Source organism: Saccoglossus kowalevskii, chromosome 1, assembly GCF_978046115.1.
Source record: "Saccoglossus kowalevskii chromosome 1, keSacKowa6.1, whole genome shotgun sequence".
Lineage (NCBI taxonomy): Eukaryota > Metazoa > Hemichordata > Enteropneusta > Harrimaniidae > Saccoglossus > Saccoglossus kowalevskii.
Genome location: NC_140641.1, coordinates 794,269 through 820,538, shown reverse-complemented (window position 1 = coordinate 820,538; position 26,270 = coordinate 794,269). Strand labels below are relative to the sequence as shown.

At 35.1% G+C, this 26,270-nt stretch overlaps 1 protein-coding gene across 2 annotated transcripts in view; it reads right to left on the bottom strand.

Moving 5' to 3' along the window:
* The window catches only part of LOC100371347 (cohesin subunit SA-1-like), a 311,470-nt gene that overhangs the window by 265,615 nt on the left and 19,585 nt on the right, over window positions 1-26,270 (bottom strand). For both annotated transcript variants that reach the window (XM_085498240.1, XM_085498246.1), the window contains exon 4: window positions 7,490-7,609. In XM_085498240.1, coding sequence (XP_085354366.1) covers window positions 7,490-7,609 — 120 coding nt within the window. The remainder of the gene's footprint in view (window positions 1-7,489; window positions 7,610-26,270) is intronic.

The following is a 26,270-nucleotide window of genomic DNA, read 5'->3' as shown; positions in this document are numbered from 1 at the left end:
AATGAATTATTCACCAATAACGACAGCCAAGTAGTAAATGAATTATTCACCAATAACGACAGCCAAGTAGTAAATGAATTATTCACCAATTACGACAGCCAAGTAGTAAATGAATTATTCACCAATAACGACAGCCAAGTAGTAAATGAATTATTCACCAATAACGACAGCCAAGTAGTAAATGAATTATTCACCAATAACGACAGCCAAGTAGTAAATGAATTATTCACCAATAACGACAGCCAAGTAGTAAATGAATTATTCACCAATTACGACAGCCAAGTAGTAAATGAATTATTCACCAATTACGACAGCCAAGTAGTAAATGAATTATTCACCAATAACGACAGCCAAGTAGTAAATGAATTATTCACCAATTACGACAGCCAAGTAGTAAATGAATTATTCACCAATAACGACAGCCAAGTAGTAAATGAATTATTCACCAATAACGACAGCCAAGTAGTAAATGAATTATTCACCAATAACGACAGCCAAGTAGTAAATGAATTATTCACCAATAACGACAGCCAAGTAGTATATGAATTATTCACCAATAAGGACAGCCAAGTAGTAAATGAATTATTCACCAATAACGACAGCCAAGTAGTAAATGAATTATTCACCAATTACGACAGCCAAGTAGTAAATGAATTACCGGTAGTCACCAATAACGACAGCCAAGTAGTAAATGAATTATTCACCAATAACTACAGCCAAGTAGTAAATGAATTATTCACCAATAACGACAGCCAAGTAGTAAATGAATTATTCACCAATAACGACAGCCAAGTAGTAAATGAATTATTCACCAATAACGACAGCCAAGTAGTAAATGAATTATTCACCAATAACGACAGCCAAGTAGTAAATGAATTATTCACCAATTACGACAGCCAAGTAGTAAATGAATTATTCACCAATAACGACAGCCAAGTAGTAAATGAATTATTCACCAATTACGACAGCCAAGTAGTAAATGAATTATTCACCAATAACGACAGCCAAGTAGTAAATGAATTATTCACCAATTACGACAGCCAAGTAGTAAATGAATTATTCACCAATAACGACAGCCAAGTAGTAAATGAATTATTCACCAATAACGACAGCCAAGTAGTAAATGAATTATTCACCAATTACGACAGCCAAGTAGTAAATGAATTATTCACCAATAACGACAGCCAAGTAGTAAATGAATTATTCACCAATAACGACAGCCAAGTAGTAAATGAATTATTCACCAATTACGACAGCCAAGTAGTAAATGAATTATTCACCAATTACGACAGCCAAGTAGTAAATGAATTATTCACCAATTACGACAGCCAAGTAGTAAATGAATTATTCACCAATAACGACAGCCAAGTAGTAAATGAATTATTCACCAATTACGACAGCCAAGTAGTAAATGAATTATTCACCAATAACGACAGCCAAGTAGTAAATGAATTATTCACCAATAACGACAGCCAAGTAGTAAATGAATTATTCACCAATAACGACAGCCAAGTAGTAAATGAATTATTCACCAATAACGACAGCCAAGTAGTAAATGAATTATTCACCAATTACGACAGCCAAGTAGTAAATGAATTATTCACCAATAACGACAGCCAAGTAGTAAATGAATTATTCACCAATAACGACAACCAAGTAGTAAATGAATTATTCACCAATTACGACAGCCAAGTAGTAAATGAATTATTCACCAATTACGACAGCCAAGTAGTAAATGAATTATTCACCAATTACGACAGCCAAGTAGTAAATGAATTATTCACCAATAACGACAGCCAAGTAGTATATGAATTATTCACCAATAAGGACAGCCAAGTAGTAAATGAATTATTCACCAATAACGACAGCCAAGTAGTAAATGAATTATTCACCAATTACGACAGCCAAGTAGTAAATGAATTATTCACCAATAACGACAGCCAAGTAGTAAATGAATTATTCACCAATAACGACAGCCAAGTAGTAAATGAATTATTCACCAATTACGACAGCCAAGTAGTAAATGAATTATTCACCAATAACGACAGCCAAGTAGTAAATGAATTATTCACCAATTACGACAGCCAAGTAGTAAATGAATTATTCACCAATTACGACAGCCAAGTAGTAAATGAATTATTCACCAATAACGACAGCCAAGTAGTAAATGAATTATTCACCAATAACGACAGCCAAGTAGTAAATGAATTATTCACCAATAACGACAGCCAAGTAGTAAATGAATTATTCACCAATAACGACAGCCAAGTAGTAAATGAATTATTCACCAATAACGACAGCCAAGTAGTAAATGAATTATTCACCAATTACGACAGCCAAGTAGTAAATGAATTATTCACCAATTACGACAGCCAAGTAGTAAATGAATTATTCACCAATAACGACAGCCAAGTAGTAAATGAATTATTCACCAATAACGACAGCCAAGTAGTAAATGAATTATTCACCAATTACGACAGCCAAGTAGTAAATGAATTATTCACCAATAACGACAGCCAAGTAGTAAATGAATTATTCACCAATTACGACAGCCAAGTAGTAAATGAATTATTCACCAATTACGACAGCCAAGTAGTAAATGAATTATTCACCAATAACGACGGCCAAGTAGTAAATGAATTATTCACCAATTACGACAGCCAAGTAGTAAATGAATCATTCACCAATAACGACAGCCAAGTAGTAAATGAATTATTCACCAATAACGACAGCCAAGTAGTAAATGAATTATTCACCAATAACGACAGCCAAGTAGTAAATGAATTATTCACCAATAACGACAGCCAAGTAGTAAATGAATTATTCACCAATAACAACAGCCAAGTAGTAAATGAATTATTCACCAATTACGACAGCCAAGTAGTAAATGAATTATTCACCAATAACGACAGCCAAGTAGTAAATGAATTATTCACCAATTACGACAGCCAAGTAGTAAATGAATTATTCACCAATAACGACAGCCAAGTAGTAAATGAATAATTCACCAATAACGACAGCCAAGTAGTAAATGAATTATTCACCAATAACGACAGCCAAGTAGTATATGAATTATTCACCAATAAGGACAGCCAAGTAGTAAATGAATTATTCACCAATAACGACAGCCAAGTAGTAAATGAATTATTCACCAATTACGACAGCCAAGTAGTAAATGAATTATTCACCAATAACGACAGCCAAGTAGTAAATGAATTATTCACCAATAACGACAGCCAAGTAGTAAATGAATTATTCACCAATAACGACAGCCAAGTAGTAAATGAATTATTCACCAATTACGACAGCCAAGTAGTAAATGAATTATTCACCAATAACGACAGCCAAGTAGTAAATGAATTATTCACCAATAACGACAGCCAAGTAGTAAATGAATTATTCACCAATTACGACAGCCAAGTAGTAAATGAATTATTCACCAATAACGACAGCCAAGTAGTAAATGAATTATTCACCAATTACGACAGCCAAGTAGTAAATGAATTATTCACCAATTACGACAGCCAAGTAGTAAATGAATTATTCACCAATAACGACGGCCAAGTAGTAAATGAATTATTCACCAATTACGACAGCCAAGTAGTAAATGAATCATTCACCAATAACGACAGCCAAGTAGTAAATGAATTATTCACCAATAACGACAGCCAAGTAGTAAATGAATTATTCACCAATTACGACAGCCAAGTAGTAAATGAATCATTCACCAATAACGACAGCCAAGTAGTAAATGAATTATTCACCAATAACGACAGCCAAGTAGTAAATGAATTATTCACCAATAACGACAGCCAAGTAGTAAATGAATTATTCACCAATAACGACAGCCAAGTAGTAAATGAATTATTCACCAATAACAACAGCCAAGTAGTAAATGAATTATTCACCAATTACGACAGCCAAGTAGTAAATGAATTATTCACCAATAACGACAGCCAAGTAGTAAATGAATTATTCACCAATTACGACAGCCAAGTAGTAAATGAATTATTCACCAATTACGACAGCCAAGTAGTAAATGAATTATTCACCAATAACGACAGCCAAGTAGTAAATGAATTATTCACCAATAACGACAGCCAAGTAGTAAATGAATTATTCACCAATTACGACAGCCAAGTAGTAAATGAATTATTCATCAATAACGACAGCCAAGTAGTAAATGAATTATTCACCAATAACGACAGGCAAGTAGTAAATGAATTATTCACCAATAACGACAGCCAAGTAGTAAATGAATTATTCACCAATTACGACAGCCAAGTAGTAAATGAATTATTCACCAATAACGACAGCCAAGTAGTAAATGAATTATTCACCAATAACGACAGCTAAGTAGTAAATGAATTATTCACCAATTACGACAGCCAAGTAGTAAATGAATTATTCACCAATAACGACAGCCAAGTAGTATATGAATTATTCACCAATAACGACAGCCAAGTAGTAAATGAATTATTCACCAATAACGACAGCCAAGTAGTAAATGAATTATTCACCAATTACGACAGCCAAGTAGTAAATGAATTATTCACCAATAACGACAGCCAAGTAGTAAATGAATTATTCACCAATAACCACAGCCAAGTAGTAAATGAATTATTCACCAATAACTACAGCCAAGTAGTAAATGAATTATTCACCAATTACGACAGCCAAGTAGTAAATGAATTACCGGTAGTCACCAATAACGACAGCCAAGTAGTAAATGAATTATTCACCAATAACTACAGCCAAGTAGTAAATGAATTATTCACCAATAACGACAGCCAAGTAGTAAATGAATTATTCACCAATTACGACAGCCAAGTAGTAAATGAATTATTCACCAATAACGACAGCCAAGTAGTAAATGAATTATTCACCAATAACGACAGCCAAGTAGTAAATGAATTATTCACCAATTACGACAGCCAAGTAGTAAATGAATTATTCACCAATAACGACAGCCAAGTAGTAAATGAATTATTCACCAATTACGACAGCCAAGTAGTAAATGAATTATTCACCAATAACGACAGCCAAGTAGTAAATGAATTATTCACCAATTACGACAGCCAAGTAGTAAATGAATTATTCACCAATAACGACAGCCAAGTAGTAAATGAATTATTCACCAATAACGACAGCCAAGTAGTAAATGAATTATTCACCAATTACGACAGCCAAGTAGTAAATGAATTATTCACCAATAACGACAGCCAAGTAGTAAATGAATTATTCACCAATAACGACAGCCAAGTAGTAAATGAATTATTCACCAATTACGACAGCCAAGTAGTAAATGAATTATTCACCAATTACGACAGCCAAGTAGTAAATGAATTATTCACCAATAACGACAGCCAAGTAGTAAATGAATTATTCACCAATAACGACAGCCAAGTAGTAAATGAATTATTCACCAATAACGACAGCCAAGTAGTAAATGAATTATTCACCAATAACGACAGCCAAGTAGTAAATGAATTATTCACCAATAAGGACAGCCAAGTAGTAAATGAATTATTCACCAATAACGACAGCCAAGTAGTAAATGAATTATTCACCAATTACGACAGCCAAGTAGTAAATGAATTATTCACCAATAACGACAGCCAAGTAGTAAATGAATTATTCACCAATAACGACAGCCAAGTAGTAAATGAATTATTCACCAATAACGACAGCCAAGTAGTAAATGAATTATTCACCAATAACGACAGCCAAGTAGTAAATGAATTATTCACCAATAACGACAGCCAAGTAGTAAATGAATTATTCACCAATAACGACAGCCAAGTAGTAAATGAATTATTCACCAATAACGACAGCCAAGTAGTAAATGAATTATTCACCAATAACGACAGCCAAGTAGTAAATGAATTATTCACCAATAACGACAGCCAAGTAGTAAATGAATTATTCACCAATAACGACAGCCAAGTAGTAAATGAATTATTCACCAATAACGACAGCCAAGTAGTAAATGAATTATTCACCAATAACGACAGCCAAGTAGTAAATGAATTATTCACCAATAAGGACAGCCAAGTAGTAAATGAATTATTCACCAATAACGACAGCCAAGTAGTAAATGAATTATTCACCAATTACGACAGCCAAGTAGTAAATGAATTATTCACCAATAACGACAGCCAAGTAGTAAATGAATTATTCACCAATAACGACAGCCAAGTAGTAAATGAATTATTCACCAATAACGACAGCCAAGTAGTAAATGAATTATTCACCAATAATGACAGCCAAGTAGTAAATGAATTATTCACCAATAACGACAGCCAAGTAGTAAATGAATTATTCACCAATAACGACAGCCAAGTAGTAAATGAATTATTCACCAATAACGACAGCCAAGTAGTAAATGAATTATTCACCAATAACGACAGCCAAGTAGTAAATGAATTATTCACCAATAACGACAGCCAAGTAGTAAATGAATTATTCACCAATTACGACAGCCAAGTAGTAAATGAATTATTCACCAATAACGACAGCCAAGTAGTAAATGAATTATTCACCAATAACGACAGCCAAGTAGTAAATGAATTATTCACCAATAACGACAGCCAAGTAGTAAATGAATTATTCACCAATTACGACAGCCAAGTAGTAAATGAATTATTCACCAATAACGACAGCCAAGTAGTAAATGAATTATTCACCAATTACGACAGCCAAGTAGTAAATGAATTATTCACCAATAACGACAGCCAAGTAGTAAATGAATTATTCACCAATTACGACAGCCAAGTAGTAAATGAATTATTCACCAATAACGACAGCCAAGTAGTAAATGAATTATTCACCAATAACGACAGCCAAGTAGTAAATGAATTATTCACCAATTACAACAGCCAAGTAGTAAATGAATTATTCACCAATAACGACAGCCAAGTAGTAAATGAATTATTCACCAATAACGACAGCCAAGTAGTAAATGAATTATTCACCAATTACGACAGCCAAGTAGTAAATGAATTATTCACCAATAACGACAGCCAAGTAGTAAATGAATTATTCACCAATTACGACAGCCAAGTAGTAAATGAATTATTCACCAATTACGACAGCCAAGTAGTAAATGAATTATTCACCAATAACGACAGCCAAGTAGTAAATGAATTATTCACCAATTACGACAGCCAAGTAGTAAATGAATTATTCACCAATTACGACAGCCAAGTAGTAAATGAATTATTCACCAATAACGACGGCCAAGTAGTAAATGAATTATTCACCAATTACGACAGCCAAGTAGTAAATGAATCATTCACCAATAACGACAGCCAAGTAGTAAATGAATTATTCACCAATAACGACAGCCAAGTAGTAAATGAATTATTCACCAATAACGACAGCCAAGTAGTAAATGAATTATTCACCAATAACGACAGCCAAGTAGTAAATGAATTATTCACCAATAACGACAGCCACAGAGAGAGCAGCTGGAGTACATGAAACTTACTTGGAGAGCTCCTTTTCCTTGCTTTACTATCTCAAATAAGGTCACTGGTTCACCATCATTGTGTTGTTCAGCTTGTTGTTTATTTTTACCTCTTCCTCGTTTTCCTTTTTTTGAAGGAGCCTAAAACAAATTGAACAAACATATACATAATAAAGAGAGTGAGGATAAAGTTATCATATTTATGTTGAAATTTCAGGAATAAACATTACCTAATATAAACTACTTTATTTTAGTAGCTGGAATTAATTTCCGCTGAAAAGACTTTGCGAGTGATTTTTATGGTGTTGTTGAATGTAAAAGTAGGAAAAAGGTACATTTGCTGGATTTTATTTTCCAAGTTAATTCTACAGTGGAAGCCACCGACAATGTCTTATGATTGCTGTAATTGCACATACCGTACTTGACCGCGTTAGCTAGCGCTCAGGGGTCTCAACTCGGAAAATCACAATTTTTTTAGGGATGGGCGATTACTCGAGCACCCCCCTCAAAAAAGAGTGCAAATGAAAATTTTTATTCATCATGTGACAGATTACGTCTTTGAGGGAAAATCAAATTACGTCAAGTCGTCATTGATTTTCACAATGAAGAAACAGAAATGATCACAAAAAATATGCACATTTTATTACAATATTAATTACGTACCACCAGAATTTACGAAATTAAACAAGTCTGTTGGAACACAGTCAAAGTCAAAATTCTCATCATTATTTCCACTGACGAAGGTGTTGGATCGTACGCAAACTCTCGATGAAAATCACTTTCCGCCATGATGCATTAGCAGATTTGACCTGCGGCAGCGTCCTTTGACCTAATGGGTCAAGTTGGTTATTAACCAATCAGAATGCTGCGTTGTACTGACACAATTCATCGGAAATTATCGATGTCGAAGTACGATCTGTTAGAATTAATTTCAGCGAATAAACGACATGGTTTTTCCAAAAAACCAGTAACTAGCCATTTTTGAGAGGTAAACTGAATATGGCATGAAATATTTACTTGTATTAACAGGTCATTGTCGAAGCATAGTTACCGTGGTCTATGCATTCACAACATATTCACAGCGGTCGATATCCACGCTGTATCATATCAAAACGATTACCAAGATTTGTTACTCAAGACCAAGTTTTGAATTAGTTGCATTTTGAAGGGGTGGGCGCTTTGCGGAATGTGTTCCAAATATAATCAAAGAAAGCTTAGAAAGAACTCTCGTGTGCTGAGAGTATTGAAGACACATCAAAAATTAATTCAAAATTACTTGTACATGAGATATTGATGGAAAAGCTGAAAACTAATTATGTAAATCAGGGAACTAATATGAACAGAACAGAACAAAAAAATTATAAATTATTATGCTAATTAGAGAATTAATATTAATCAAAATTAATCAGGCCTGTCTATTGTCCTAGAGCATTTATGTACCAAATTTTATTCAAATGTGATGATCAGTAATTGAGATATCAGTGTTAATTAATTATGTTAATTACTAAATTAGGTGATTAATAAGCAGAAATATTTACCAAAAACTAATTGGGTTTCTGCATAGTTCTCTTTTAAAGTTTCATTAAAATCCAATTTGGGGTTATTTATATATCAGTGGAACATTATGCAAATTTGGTAATTAATATCCAATTAAAACTAATCAGGTGTCTGCATAATCCTAGAAGATCTATGCAGCAAGTCTCATTGAAATATGATAATTACTACTTGATATATCAAAAGCTGAAAATTAATTAATTATGCAAATTAGGTAATTAATATGTACTCATATTACCCTAAAAACTATCAGGTCTGTGCAGTGTCCTATGACATCTATGTACCAAGTTTTATTGAAATGTGATGATTACTACTTGAAATATCAAAATCTGAATATTAATTAATTATGCAAATTAGCTAATTAATATATACTGATATTACCCTAAAAACTATCAGGTCTGTGCATTGTCCTATGACATCTATGTACCAAATTTCATTGAAATGTGATTACTACTTGAAATATCAAAAGCTGAAAATTAATTAATTATGCAAATTAGGTAATTAATATATACTGATATTACCCTAAAAACTATCAGGTCTGTGCAGTGTCCTATGACATCTATGTACCAAATTTCATTGAAATGTGATGATTACTACTTAAAATATCAAAAGCTGAAAATTAATTAATTATGCAAATTAGGTAATTAATATGTACTCATATTACCCTAAAAACTATCAGGTCTGTGCAGTGTTCTATATCTATGTACCAAGTGTCATTGAAATGTGATAATTATTACTTGAAATATCAAAAGCTGAAAATTAATTAATTATGCAAATTAGGTAATTAATATATACTGATATTACCCTAAAAACTATCAGGTTTGTGCAGTGTCCTATGACATCTATGTACCAAGTTTTATTGAAATGTGATGATTAGTACTTGAGATACCAGTGGAAAAGCCGAAAATTTATTAATCATTATGCAAATTAGGTAATTAATATTGCACAGATGTTTACCCAAAACTAATCAAATCTGCGCATTAGTTTGGAGCATCTGTGTGCCAAGTTTCATCTAAATCCAATGAGTGGTTCTTTAGATATCAGTGGAAGAGTCATGGAACAGCTAATTATCAGGCAAATTAGGTAATTAATATGCATGGATTTTTACCAAAACCTAACCAAATCTGCGCATTGGCCCAGAGCATCTATGCACCAAGTTTCATCAAAAACTGATGTATGGTTCTTGAGATATCAGTGGAACAGTCGGACACACATACACATACACACCCACACATACATACAGACACACTAACTGCAAAGACTCCCTTTTTGTGCTTCGCACACGGGAGTCAAAAATTTTGCAAAAGTGAGGGGTGGGCGCTTGCCTGGGCATGGGCACTAATGCGGTCGAGTACGGTAAGTACATGTACGTATGTAAATGCAGAAAAGTTCATAGTGAGAATAAATTGTACAATAAATGCATTCTTGGTGTATGAATGCACTTATGTAACATTTTGCACAGTGGAGCAAACTTGTCCATTTTTTTCACACATTTGCACTATGGAGCAAAATTATGAAATCAGTATCATAACTTGTCTCAGTGCTTTCTGGAGAGCTATTAGTCACATAGGCAAAGGCTAGAATTTATGTGAACAAGTACTGTAATCATGTGGATGCTATATATGGTTGAAAAGAACACATACATACATGTACATGTATATAAGAAATTAATCAAGAAATATGATGTATGTAGTATTAACGCTCTCATTTGCATAATACTGTAAAATCTGTATTAGAAACCGCGGCTTCTATTAAAATGGTACAATGCAACAGAGGGAATGCGGCTTCTATTAGAGCATCTACACATATGAGAAATGATGAATTTTTGGTTCTCAATTATTCAAAAAGAATAGGTGCGACTTCTATTAGGGATGTGGCTTCTAATACAGATTTTACGGTACGGATTGAATCAACTTTCTGAAGTTAACAACATACATGTATCAAAACAAGTCATTGTCTGCGCATTCTCAACATATTCATGGCAGTCGATATCCATTATATAAATTTGATTACCAATATTTGAAAAAGTCAAACAATGATCAAAATCCAAGTTTTAAGATTTGACGGTCAAATCTGGGGCATTTTTGAGGGGATGAGTGCTAAGCCAAATGTGACCCTGAAAATAACAAGTCATTGAAAATGACACAGTCCCCGTTAAATTTTTGAAAGTTCTCTTTGTGCTCGTCACATTAAAGCGGAGGGGTTGTCGCGAGCTTGTCCTTGAAACTCGAGTTCCAAGTGGCGTATTCAACAGAAATAATAACAGCCGTTATTCGACCATCTTTGATCTGATTATGAAACACACTGATATGTATGATGTATGTGCCAAATACGAATGAAAATGGTACATAAATTGTGGAAATATAGTAGTAAGGCCAAAAAGTCAGATGGCTGTCAATCGGCCATCCTTGACCAGATTTTGAAACAAATTGTCATGGACATGCATCCAAACATGTATAAAGTACATGTATGTGCCAAATTTGAATGAAAACTGACAGAGAACGTCCAAGATACCACATAAAAAACAAGACATGACATGCCATAACCCCCGCTCAGAAAAAATTAAAAACTTCCATTGAACTGGGTTTGTGTCAGAGTGAATTAATTCATTGTGGGTTGTACTAAAATTCCGTTATTAATTGTTCAGAACTGATGTGGAACAATTTTAGCGGGGGTGGGGGAAAAAAAATATTCATTTGGCTTTTCTGAGACAATTTATAACTTCTTAAACATATAATGCGATGTGCACTTGTACTTGAACAAAACTGGATGACACATATCTGAGGAAAAGCTGGTCACCGCTAGAAAAAGCTGGTTTAATTTTTGAAGAAAAAAATGGCCTCTAAGCCGTAAAAATTTATTCAATCGAACAAGTCATGAATGCCTTCACTTGTCATTTAAAAGTTGCAACATATAATTTGTTCAGTTTTTGGCATGGACATAAATTGGCGAACATGATTTCTATGGCATTTTCAAGTTTATAGCACACTCTCCATCCTGGTCTCGGCAAGAACACCAGATAGCAACAAACAAGTACAACAGGTAAAATGACATGCAAGTATGCAAATCAGATCTGCAAATATGTTTTAGAGTCAGTGTTGTGTCTGGATAAACTTTCTTGTACAACAGTATTCCTAATACAAGGACACTGTCAATCACAGAATTGTTCCAGTTAGACAATAACAGGGCAATGGATACTGTTTGTCATACAAGTACTACCTGATAGCACCAGATGAGGAACTGAGAAACTGCAATGATCCTATGTGTACATTACCTGTGTCAACAACTTTACTTCCCATGTACTTCATGTACAGAAATACATGTAGTTTGTGGCCCTGAATTAGTTTCAATATCTCTAAATAAGGACAAGAGTACTTCTCATATGACAATGATACAAATAAAGTGCAAGAATCCAGGAAAAATATTATCAAGTTTTTATTATCATACATTAATATTAACAAATCGTGTGAAATTGAACTTTTATGCACAGAGAAACACATATTTATGCTTTGGTTGACAGCATTTCTCAAAGAAAAAAAAAAAGAGGACCTGCGAAACTTTATACAATTGTCAGACATGCAGCGAATAGTATGCTTTTGTAATATATGCAGTTCCAGTGGCTTTGCTTTCTGAGAAAAAAATTCTGGCTCTGCACCTGGAAAAAAACCCAAAGAAACATTTAGTCAAAAGTAAGCAGAGGTTGTAGCGTATGTGCTCCCATTAGCTGTTAAATTTAATTAAAAAAGATATTTGTGTACAGTCTTTTCAGTACGAAAACATATTACAAAAAATAAATTCGTTGAATTGTTAGAAATGCAAGTAAAATTCAACTTAGTTTCATCGTGATTTTGGTTACATGTAAACGCTTGATGCGATACGATATCCGCCATGTTATCCATGCACACGAGACATGTTTATTGACCAGATAGGTCAAGTCGCTCAAATTACCATAAATCATTTAAATATGTTAATGACAGTTCAGCGACCTCATGGTGAAATAACACAGAAAAGATTTACCGATGTTTTAGTGCTATCTTTTGGCTTTTTTTTCATGGGGAAAAAGGCATGATTTTTTATTTTAAATCAAGATTTATAAATGAACGTACCGTTTCAAATAAGAATGTACCAGGTGAAATTTTTCGGGAAAAAAAATAAATGTACCGAGCGAGGCAGAGTCTGGCAAGCGTCTCAGAGCAGCATTGCGCCGACACCACCACGACGTTTGAATCAAGAAGAGAGCACTGCAAACCTCTTAAATAACGAGGTAAATTTTCGATTTACACAATACATAATCAGTTCCTACAAAATAATAGAAAGGCAGTTTTTCTGGCTAAGCTTTCGCCAGGTTAGCAAGAGTTTCTCCCGGTCGCCAAACCCGAGACACAAACGATAATACAAAGTGTATAAATACCATAATAAGCACAGTTTCTTACCTTTGAAATTGACGAGACAGAATTTTGTCCATATAAGCGTTGCGCAAATAAAGATACAATTCCGGGATACAAAATCCTCACACATAAATGACTGATTTCCACCGAGACAAGAACTGCGCATGCGTCATCAAAACTCGGAAACTTGGGTAATTTCGAGAAAAGTCAGATTTTCCAGCAATTTTAAAGGAAAAATGTTAAAAATCGAAGAAAAACACAGTGAAACTTTGAAGAATCGAAAAAATAACTTGACGTGCATAACACCACCGATTCCTGTCTCTGTACCAACTCTGAACTGAATTGAATCACACATGTGTGAGAAAAAGCTGGTAACGTGAATGTGCACACACGGAAGCACATACGCAACCCGAATTAATTAAAAAAACAACAAGGTGCCTGCCAGTCGACCACCATTGCAAAATAAATCGTCATGGACATGTATCCTAACATGTATAATCTATGTATCAAGTTTGAATGACAACGGACAAAGCATGTCCAAAATACAACATTTTCAAAAAACAAGATGGCTGCCAGTCGGTCATTTTGAATCGAATCGCTAAGCCACTGCATGTGCATATGTCCCACATAAGGAACTAGGCACATGCAAAGAATGAACAGAATCGGTCCACAGGATTCTGAAATATGACTCTGGATAGACTGACACACAGACACACACACGGACGGACGGATTGACAGACCAAGGAACTCACGGACGGTCGGGGACATGTATCCTAACATGTATGATCTATGTGCTAAATTTGAATGAAAACTGACAAAGCATGTCCAAAATACAACATTTTCAAAAAACAAGATGGCTGCCAGTTGGCCATTTTGAATAGAATCGCTAAACCACTGCATGTGCATATTTCCCACATAAAGTACGAGACACATGCAAAGAATGAACGGAATCGGTCCAAGGGATTCTGAGATATGACGCCGGGCGGACGCACGGAGAACAAATTATAAGCAGTGTTCTCCACAATCCAAATTAGCTGGTGGGCGGCCTAATTAATTTGCATATTTGCATATTAATTTGCATATCATTTACATACAGCATTCTCGCATTTATGACATGAACTGCAATACACACTAAGTTATTTACTATTCTCTTTTTAATTTAATTTAATTGGAACATGTTCAAATTTTTTGAAATACAAACAGATTGGTCACTATCAATATTTACGAAATGCAAAAAGTTTGAAATCGGTGATTTATGCGTTCGCAAATTATTCTGCGTTCATGAAATGCAATTCGAGTAACCAGGAGCAAGTACAAAACATAATTGAGTTATAATGTAGAAAATATACGAGATGATTTGCCCACGAAGCCAAAATTAACAATTTGTCAAAACAAAATCCATAACATTTTTATTTGTGGCATAAGTACTCACCCGTGCCGACGGACGGTAAGATGCATTTACGCATGTACGGCCACGATACGTTGCGTTTTCACACATTGTTTTGGAATTCAAGAAAAAAATGCTAGCAATCGGCAAAATAAAAGGATCTGATATGTTCTCGAATGATTAGACATAAAAAATAGATAAATTGAAAAAAGTATGTGGAAAAGATAACTAAAATATTGTTCAATTACAAATACTCGCGGTAAACTAATACAGCAGCCATGTTTGATGTTTATTACCGCTTTCCGAATTCAGTACACGAACACCCAGAATGCGCTGTTCCCCTGTGCAACTTAGATACTAAATCGTTACAGCGCCAACAGCGGTGGGTAGCAGACGGTCGTTGAATGGGGTAGGCCAAAAGGTCATCAGTTTGCCTTCTCCATGCTGTTTTCACAATGAAAATCGAGCGAACGTTGTAAATACGGCTAGAATTTAAATTTTTGTTCGAGTTTACATGCAATCTGCTAATATATTTGTTTATTTTCTGTGCATATACATTTCGTTCGTATTTACTTCTTTCTTTCGTGATCAGAAGATGATTATTAAAAATACAGCTGTAAATTGAAACCACTGTAGTTGCGTATCGTGAGCAATAAGTGGCAACAATGTCGGGCGACGATGAATTCAGGCGATTGACACATTGCTATGAATACACTTGATAACTGCTTGCAGACTTCCAGTGGTCATTGTTTATGTTTGGACTCTTGAAACAATAGCAAAATAAAGGGTTGGGCAACTACTCTTTTGTTTAGGCTTGGGAAGAACAATGCAAGCTTTTTACAAATAATTTCAGCTGGATGTACGTTGGTGGGCGGGTGTTGAGAGTTACTGGGCGGCCGTAAAATATGATGGGCTGGCCGCCCGCCTAAAACCCCTTGTGGAGAACACTGATTATAAGTACCCGTTTTCGGACTTTGTTTGAACAGGAACTAAAAATATTCCCAAAGTACGGGGTGGGCATGTATGGTAGTTTCATAACATAATGTCATTGGCATATCAAATTTGTATAAGCTTCTAAATAAAGACACCTGACTTTGAGATAATAGTGGCATTCACATTAGAGATCTCGACACATGCCGAGACTCCAGCTGTGTGTGTGAGTGTTTCGGACCGAGTCGTCATAGATGCTCAGGACTGAACCTCAGCATGTGTCGAGAATTTGCTGCCTGAACATTTGTCAAAAACCAAAATCAAGCCCTCGGTGGTTAATTTAAACCGTGGGTCCGGATATATAAAAGGAAAGATGGTCGTCAGTTTTCAGTATGCAAATGACACTGAAGCATGAAATATCGCCACTTTTTTCGGCAATTTTAACGCCTGTGGTGCTCTATTTTCATGTCATACACAAACATAAATATATCCGCGATACAATTTTGATGTTAATTTACAAGTTCGGAGCAATGCCAGTGTGATTTTCACGTAAAAACTATGGGAAAGCATGATACAAACAGTCGTTTTGACTGCTCAAAATGACTGACAGTCATGGGTTTATGCAAATGCAAGGTGTTAATCCCGACTTGTTTGTTCAATCTCTGGGTATGTTCATATAATTATGGAGTTGATGATGTAAGTTATATCATGGAGCTAATAAGAAATGATATGCCGTGAACTGTTTGTCCGGTCACTTTAGGGGTGTCGTCGGGGCTCCACGAAGTGGTCCGGCCTGAGTTAGTGTGGATGGCACGAGCTGAGATGTGCATGGAAGGGGAGGGACAGTGCGTAAACATTCCAATAACTTCCTTAAAGACTTACAGGGCTTGTAAACTTGCTCGATTCTTATTTTTCCAGTTATGAGAAGGGAAAATGAATGTTTTTCACCCCATTGTCGATGACAAGACGAACCAAGCTTTGGGTACTGCCCTAGATTAGTTTATTGGCATCTATGTGACTGGCCTGGCTGATCATGATAATAGTGCGAGGGGCTAGTCAACAAATAAATCCCCGAAAATATGCTTCGAAATATGCGCATGCTTCTCGAATTTAATATATGACGTTCTCTACAATTTTAAAAGTACAAATGTGTCTCGAAATAAATAAATTGAAAAATCCTCCCAAAAATGTTATATCCCCTCAATCAAATGATTGTAGACCGACAGCATTGCGTAAAAAAGGGTATGCGTGTCCATGTTTTGTTACGTACGAGTCACATATATATTCGTGTATATTTGGTGTTTGGCAACTGGGTATGCCCGTGCCACACAGCCGTCTCATAAAGTTTTTTAAATTTGCTGGAGCCTTTTTTTCATGTTGCATAACAAGACATGTTATGGCACACGTTGCGATACTATACATTGTGTATGTCATTCAAATAAACCATAGTTTACGTTGGAAACATGGAATTAAATAAAGAGCTCTATGATGCAAGTAAGATCAAAGTTAAACTGTAAATAGCTCCCGTGTGATCGGAGCATGTATTATAAAGGTATAGGCTTTAATAAGTGAATGTACCGTAAAAACTCAATCAATTCGGCCATGTAAAAATAAATATTTTTGGGGGTGGGCCAATTGATTGAATAAATATAGAAAATATGTTTCCGAAGTGGTCGATTTGTTTGAATAATTTTTCAACGTTTTAAAACTGGGTTCGAAGTGTGTATCACCGGTAACTGAATAAATATATCGTTTTCCCGAGATTAGAGTAAAGGTGTAGTACTAGTCTGAGACTTGACCCAATTTTAAAACAAACTACAAGCGCGTTCAAGAAATCTGACGCAACCAGGCCACCTGCTGTTTTGTTGCCGTGGAGACGACAGTTTTATGTCACGCTCATGTAAATGTAAACAAACATGGTAACGTGAAAAACTCACTGGAATAGAGTAGAATAGAATTATGCTTTATCGCTAATTGCTGTACTATTTTTTTGAAATTATCTACAACTATACATACAATACAATAATATATTTTAAATAAACTACAATAAATAACACTGAAAAACATAATACGAGACGACACACTGATATTTTGTTACGGTATCTCTTTTTAGAGGATGAGGTGGCGGGGCGGGGCGGGTGGTTATATTTTGAATGATCATAAATAATTTTTGAACTCAATAGTAGTGATCACTGTGATTATTATATAAATTTCTTGCAAAGTCTGGAACGATACTGGAAAAAAAAATCGATGATTTCCTTCTATATTCATGCTTGAAAGTAGGCTGAAGTATCCGCAGACCCGCAGGTGAATACAAGTATCCAGATAATAAGTTAGGATCGATCAGTTCACTTGAATTGTTCTGTTCTGATTCATCATTGCAAACCAATGGCCTGGAAACGGCCCAGCTTGAGGGAAACAGTATCGTGGAAAGAACAGTATCGGACCTGATACCCTTAAAAGACCTGATGAGAACATCACAGAATTGCGGGCGTAACGAAAATTACGCGGCTATTGTCTAAGCGACGCAGGGCCGAGGAGAACACTGTACATGTAACCAGCACATTAATGAATCAAGATTGGCAGAAAGTTGTACGGCATCTGTCTTCGATTTTGTGTATTGATGAATATGACGCACAAAGTGAAATTGAACTTCATGAAAATCAGAAAGGGTACTGCTTTTTCGCCAATCTAAAAAAATGGCCGCGGCACTCTTGTAACTGCGCATGCATACTCGCATACATTTTTTGTTTTTAGTCGTTGTATCTGCTCAAATAACATCCATCATGATATAATAAATCATTATATACTAAAATTCGCAAATTTGCAGACCTTCCAATGAAATATTACCAGTTTTTTTTTGTGACAGAATAAGTTATTGCAATATGCAAATTAGGCTACTCACCCTAGTCAAATAATTGTTAAGAAACTTTAAAGACTCTAAGTTATAAATTAATTAATGCAATAATTGACTAATTAATATGCATGGAATTGCACCAATATCTGATCAGCACATCTACTCATCATATATTAGCTGTGTGCCAAATTTCATTTGAATTGAAATTGTAGATCTTGAGTTATCAGTGGAACAAATTTTAGTCACAGAGTCACAGAGTCACAGAGTCACAGACACCGGTACCACATAAGCTCCGTTTCACGGGAGCTAAAAACTGCGATTGAGCGAATGACGGAGAACAAAATCTAGGTCAGGGGGAGCCCCATGACCTCAAGATTTTCTCTCACGTCACGAACCACGTGGCCGAGGCAATGAGGCGTAGCCATATTGGGCCATTCCAGATTATATCTGCATCCCCCATGTTGATGAGGTCGGATTTCCAGCACTGTATGATGGGGAAAATACCCCGGAATTCCAACTGTATATGGAGAAACAGAATCTGGAAATCCAGACAAGTATGGAAAAAAAAAAAAAACTGGAAATCCAGGCAGTTATGGCTACTAAATAAAATATGGCCTAGTTTATCTCGCCACATACCGGTTTATGAGGTTGGATTTCCAACAGTATGACTAAAAAAACTTGGAATTCTGACTGTATATGGTAAAAAAATGAATGAAATAGTTATTACTGAAATTAGATAAGGATGGTGGCACGAATGAGCTCATCAATACCGTGAATCAGGACTAGTTTGGATTTCCATTGTCAAATATAAAATTTTGAACTTAGTAAATTAGCATATAAGAAATCCTACTCTGTATGGTGGCACAAAGGAACTCATCAACACCATAAGTAGGAACTATAGTTTTGGATTTCCATCACTGTATGGTGAATGGTGATTTGGAAATAAAACTTTGTATGACTTAGGGAAGAGTAGGAAATCAAACGGGCGGATCACCGCAGTAATCACCGCGGTACACCGAGGAGAGCCGCGGACTGCTTATAATTAGGGGTCTCTACCACGATGGCCACCGATACCGGTTGCAACCGCGGTCGAAGGAAAGGTGTGAAATACGTACTTAACAGTTTCCTTTGTGATTCCATGTCTTTGTTTCAAATAGCTGTTGTATTTTATGCATGTATTTATCACCAATTCCAAGAGTAAAAGTCGTAACTTTCGAAGGTACGAGTATTATGACTCGTCCATACATTTCACTTACGTTTGTTACACTTGAATAAAGTCTACCACATGAAAAGAATGTTATTTACGAAGTTAATAGCCGAGCCTTCCTGATTCGAGCCTCTTGTTGATTTGACAACGGTGGGTATCATTAATGTTTATTCTTTGCCTGTATCGCATTCCAGACAAAAAGTTCAAGATCGGTAAACAAGAAATGGACGAACTAAAATGTCTCCTGTGTTTCACGTGCGACATGATTATTAAATCAAAGAAAGCTTAGAAAGAACTCCCATGTGCTGAGAGTATTGGAGACACATTAAATATAATTCGAAATTACTTAGCTGAAAACTAATTATGCAAATCAGAAAATTAATATGACCAGATTTGAGTGTAAAACTAATGAGGTCTGCGCAATGTAACAGAAAATCTATGTCTCCAAGTTTAATTGAAATGTGATTAGAACCAAAAAATTATGAATTATTATGCTTATTAGGGAATTAATATGAACAGATTTTTACCCCAAACTAATTAGGTTTGTACATTGTCCTAGAGCATCTTTGTACTAAGTTTCATTGAAATGGAATAATTAGTACCGTGAAAACTCCAAAATTTTGACCCCTCTAAAAATTCGGCCTCCTATTTATTTGCCGGGTTTCGGTGTTTTATTTACCTCCAAATTTTCGACTCCACTAAAAATTGCCGACTCATTCTTATTCGAAAATTGCGACCAGTTTTAGTTTTCCCCCAAACGAAAAAAAAACCGATGTGAGCGTTCAAAGGGGACCTTCCTCGAAGGCATGAATCCGGGTTTCTGATTGACTGAGAGATTTTTATTTTATTGGTAACGAAAATATATTCTAAATAAACGAAGTTTCAAATAAAAACGAACACAAAAATCTCGGCATGCTGCGTTTCTGAATTGTTGATTATTACTGTACTCAGTAGTGATTATAATAATGTACACAAAATAAATTTGTTGAATGGTTATGAAATACAAATAAAAGTCAACTTAGTTTCATCGTAAGCGAATGATTCCGGTCTTGTATAAACGTTTGATGCTGTAGGATATCCGCCATGTTCTCTTAGGTCAAATAGGTCAAATCGCTAATTAACCAATCAAAAAGCTGGATGATGCCAACGTGTTCAAATTACCATAGCTTATTTAAATATGTTAATGTTATTGAACGCAATGCGGAAGAGATTGGTGTTGTAGTACGATATTTTGGCTTGGATTTTGATGCGAAAACGGCATGATTTTTTTTAAATAAAAAAATTAGTTGTTTTTAAAAAATAAACTGGTCATCTGAAGAATAATTTAACATTGTTCACAGTGATAACAGCTCATTCTCGAAAGGAAGCTTACCCGCTCACGCTAGTCACGATAAAAATCATACACGTGTACTCTTGAATAGACAAACGTCAATGACTACGGTAAAACTTAGACTCTATTTTAGCCGGCAGGATTGATTGAAATGTCCGAAAAATGACGCCAAAATACACCTTAAAAGTCCCATTTTATTTTCTTAAATCCCATTTTATTTTTTAATCCAAGAGCGAATTTACGGCAGAATTTGGTCCCTCAAATAAGGGACACGTGAGCTTTGATTCTAACCGGATACATTGCACTGGGTCGGGGAGATAGTTTGCTAAACTTCCATGCATCTTTTGTCCAATGGGTACCTGTACTTCGAACATTCGCAAGTTTTTCTAGGTAGTGCGAGACAGCTTTGTCTTTTGACCTATTAGTTTTGTGCTGACCTCTTCTCCGCGTCTTGATGTTTTGTTTTGCTTGTCATAATACTCACTGATTGATGACTTTGTTTAGATTTTGAGTTACAACTCGGCCACGACCTTTGCTTTTACCGTGAAACATGAGGAAGTTTACGTCAATTGACGGACATTGCATTTTTTAAAAACTAATGAAGCACACTGTCTATCATCCCCATTTTTTCATTTGCTGATTTCTATTCTGAAAAATTCGACCGTCCGAAAATGCACCTTAATTTTGACTATAAAAACACGTCACATATCGAACACCAATTATTTAAAACCGGTCGAAATTTTGGAGTTTTTACGGTACTTTAGATATCAGTGTGAAAGCTTAAAATTGGTTAATTATGCAAATTAGGTAATTAATATGTACAGATTTTAACCCACAATTATTCAGGTCTGTCTATTGTCCTACAGCATCCATGTACATTCATTGATATGTGATGTATAGTACCTGAGATATCAGTGTGAAAGTTGGTTAATTATGCAAATTAGGTGATTAATATGCACAAATATTTACCGGAAACTAATTGGGTCTGCATAATTCTAGATTCATTGAAATGTGAAGATTAGTACTTTAGATATCAGTAGAAAAGCTGAAAATTAATTATGCAAATTAGGTAATTAATATGCACAATTATTTACCCTAAAACTAATCAGGTCTCTGCATAGTCCTAAAGGATCTATGTACCAAGTTTCATTGAAATGCGATGATTAGTACTTGAGATACCTGTGGAAAAGCTGAAAATTAACTAATTATGCAAATTAGGTGATTAATATGCACAAATATTTATCGAAAACAATCAATCTCTGCATAGTCCTTGAGTATGTAAGTACCAAGTTTCATTGAAATGTAATGCTAACTACTTATATCAAATGCTGAAAATTAAATAATTATGCAAATTAGGTAATTAATATGTACTGATATTACCATAAAAACTATCAGGTCTGTGCAGTGTCGTATGACATCTATGTACCAAGTTTCATTGAAATGTGATGATTAGTACTTGAGATATCAGTGGAAAAACCGAAAATTGACTAATCATTATGCAAATTAGGTAATTAGTATCCACGGATTATTACCAAAAACTAATCAAAACCTAGCATTAGTTCAGAGCATCTATGTACCAAGTTTCATCAAAATCCAATGAGTGGTTGTTTAGATATCAGTGGAACAGTCATGGAACCACTAAAAAATAGCTAATTATCATGCAAATTAGGTAATTAATATGCACGGATTTTTACCAAAAATTAATCAAATCTGCGCATATGTTCAGAGCATCTATGTACCAAGTTTCATCAAAATCCAATGAGTGGTTCTTTAGATATCAGTGGAACAGTCATAGAACAGCTAAAAATTAGCTAATTATCATGCAAATTAGGTAATTAAAGAGCATGGATTTTTACCAAAACCTAATCAAATCTGCGCATTGGCCCAGAGCATCTATGCACCAAGTTTCATCAAAAACCGATGTATGGTTCTTGAGATAGCAGTGGAACAGTCGGACACACATACACACACACACACATACACACATACATACATACACACACACATACAGACACACTAACTGCAAAGACTCCCATTTTGTGCTTCGCACATGGGAGTAAAAAAAAAACAGAGTTAAGCGGTCATGTACGTTCTATAAATCTAACCTTGCACACATAATCTTGTATTGACGTGTTTTTTGGTTTTTTTTGGTCAAAAACGACGTTGCCTTTCAGTTAACTCTTCGCGAGAGTATACCGATTTTTTGAACAAATGTTAAGTAACTATATCGTTTTGCGTCAAACTGGGTGGCCCGAATTTAAATGTCAGTGCGTGAACTCATTGAGGTCATTGCCCATTGCCGCACGTAATTAAAACACGTGGTTATTAGAGTTCAGTCGAAATGTACGTGAATGATGCGATCGAAGTGCGCTGCGAGTTTATTATAGAAAAAATTAACATTACGCATGATATTGTATGTTATTGTATGGTTAATATGTACAGGGTTCTCCACGGTTTGAAAATTAAACAGGGCGCACCAATGTGAAGTGGGCGTGGCACATTTGTAACGTGCATCATTGGCAAGGATGTTGAAAAATAGAAACCAAAAAATCTATTAATCTACATATTATTACATATGCATAATATATATTTATTATTACAAAATGAATAGGAATTTTGAAGAGCTATTATTAAGTAAACGTCAGCACGTACAATCAGCTGATTTTAGCTGCACGATTCCTCAAGCGGCGACATCAGTTGTTTACAAGTAATGATCGCGTCCAGAAAAAAACGTAACAAGTTTGTTAATTTATTTTCCCAAATAGATACATACATGCTTTATTTAATTATTAGCAAAAATTTATATTGATGATTTATATTTATTTGGACGAAGCAAAATAAAATATATGTCGCACAAACGTTCGCAATTGGTTCATTAAAAAACTTGCATGAATGGCACCAAAAACCAAGGTGATCAAACGAAATAAAATATACACAATAGAAGATTTTCGATCTGCAGTTAACAGTTACTATCAAAAATAATAGAATTAGGTATAAAAAAAAACAAAATACATATTTAAAAGAATAATTTTCATTCGAATCGAAAGTTTGTTGATGTCTGCTTCGTTGAAAACATCTATGACCCGGAAACAGTTCATTTTACTGTGTGCACCCTGATACTATGCAACGATGCTTTTGATTGGCCAAAGCCACGCATTGACGCGAAAAACAACCAATCAGAATATTTGTTCCAAAAGAACACAAGTAAATTTATTTCTTCCACTTATGATGCGAGTTGAAAGCATGGCCGTTTTACCGGGGTTTTTAAATCGTGATTTAAAGAAAATTCAACTTTAAATAGTGACATTTAAATGTAAACATTTACATGTTCAAGCAAGCATTCGTGTGGACTTCTTGGTGATCAGCAATGTCTGTGATGGTACGTCGGCTGCGCTGGTCGTTTACCGATCATGCAAGTGCATAGCTGCCCAGTTGCTGCCTTTGTTCCACTCGGCGGTGACGATGTTGCCGCTACCTAGTCATGGCGTGAACTTGGGTTTAACCATAGACCTTATGTTTAACGAATGGTTTTACCGATAACAATTTTATATATTTGACGTCACCCTGGCAGTAAAAATATGGGCACGGTAATGCACTTTTCTGGGCCACATGTTCATTTTTAATCGTGTTGAAACAACTTGTAACTTTTTGTTTGGTGGTGTTATCATCTCACGGTGACCTGCTACGATAACAAACCGGAATTTTCACAGTTGCACCTTAAAACAATGAACCAGTTACCCTGAGCACGATGAATCATCTTTGGAAGACAATGAGTGTTGGCCTGTTTTGTAAACAATTCTTTGTATGGGACCATGCAGGGCGCACAGGAAATATAACAGGGCGCTGACAATTTAAACAGGGCGCCGACAATTTAAACAGGGCGCCAATTTCAGATAACAGGGCGCGGCGCCCTGTAAAAACCCCTCGTGGAGAACCCTGTTACATATTCACTTTATTTCGAATAAAATAATTCACCGATGAGTCACAAGTATTTAAAATATTTTCTCGACTTTCGTTAGACACCTGACTCCGGGACCTGACTATCTTTTTCAATGATTTACTAGTAAATGCGCCCATGTTTATATTTGCGTAATAATTACAAATACAACGCATTATCAAGTCGGTAATATTGAAATATTCACAGACCCAATAGCCCGGGTTAGTGTCCCAACAATAATAAAAATAACTTAGTTTGCGTAATTATTATAAAAGTAATACATTGCAAAGTTGAAATACTTAGAGCCCGTCCAATACTGTAAACATATTTGCGTTATTAGAAAAGCAGCACACTAAGTAAACGATGTTGAAATATTCAAAGTCAATACAGAGTTGGATACAAGTTGTGTTATTACAGTACCGCCGGATATGATAACAAATTTAAGAGATCGAAGCGCGGACCAAGAAAGATCAAAGAAAGCTTAGAAAGAACTCCCATGTGCTGAGAGTATTGGAGACACATTAAATATAATTCGAAATTACTTAGCTGAAAACTAATTATGCAAATCAGAAAATTAATATGACCAGATTTGAGTGTAAAACTAATGAGGTCTGCACAATGTAACAGAAAATCTATGTCTCCAAGTTTAATTGAAATCTGATTAGAACCAAAAAATTATGAATTATTATGCTTATTAGGGAATTAATATGAACAGATTTTTACCCCAAACTAATTAGGTTTGTACATTGTCCTAGAGCATCTTTGTACTCAGTTTCATTGAAATGCAATAATCAGTACCGTGAAAACTCCAAAACTTCGACCCCTCTAAAAATTCGACCTCCTATTTATTTGCCGGGTTTCGGTGTTTTATTTACCTCAAAATTTTCGACTCCACTAAAAATTGTCGACTCATTCTTATTCGAAAATTGCGACCAGTTTTAGTTTTCCCCCAAACGAAAAAAAAAAAACGATGTGAGCGTTCAAACGGGACCTTCCTCGAAGGCATGAATCCGGGTTTCTGATTGACTGAGAGATTTTTATTTTATTGGTAACGAAAATATATTCTAAATAAACGAAGTTTCAAATAAAAACGAACACAAAAATCTCGGCATGCTGCGTTTCTGAATTGTTGATTATTACTGTACTCAGTAGTAATTATAATAATGTACACAAAATAAATTTGATGAATGGTTATGAAATACAAATAAAAGT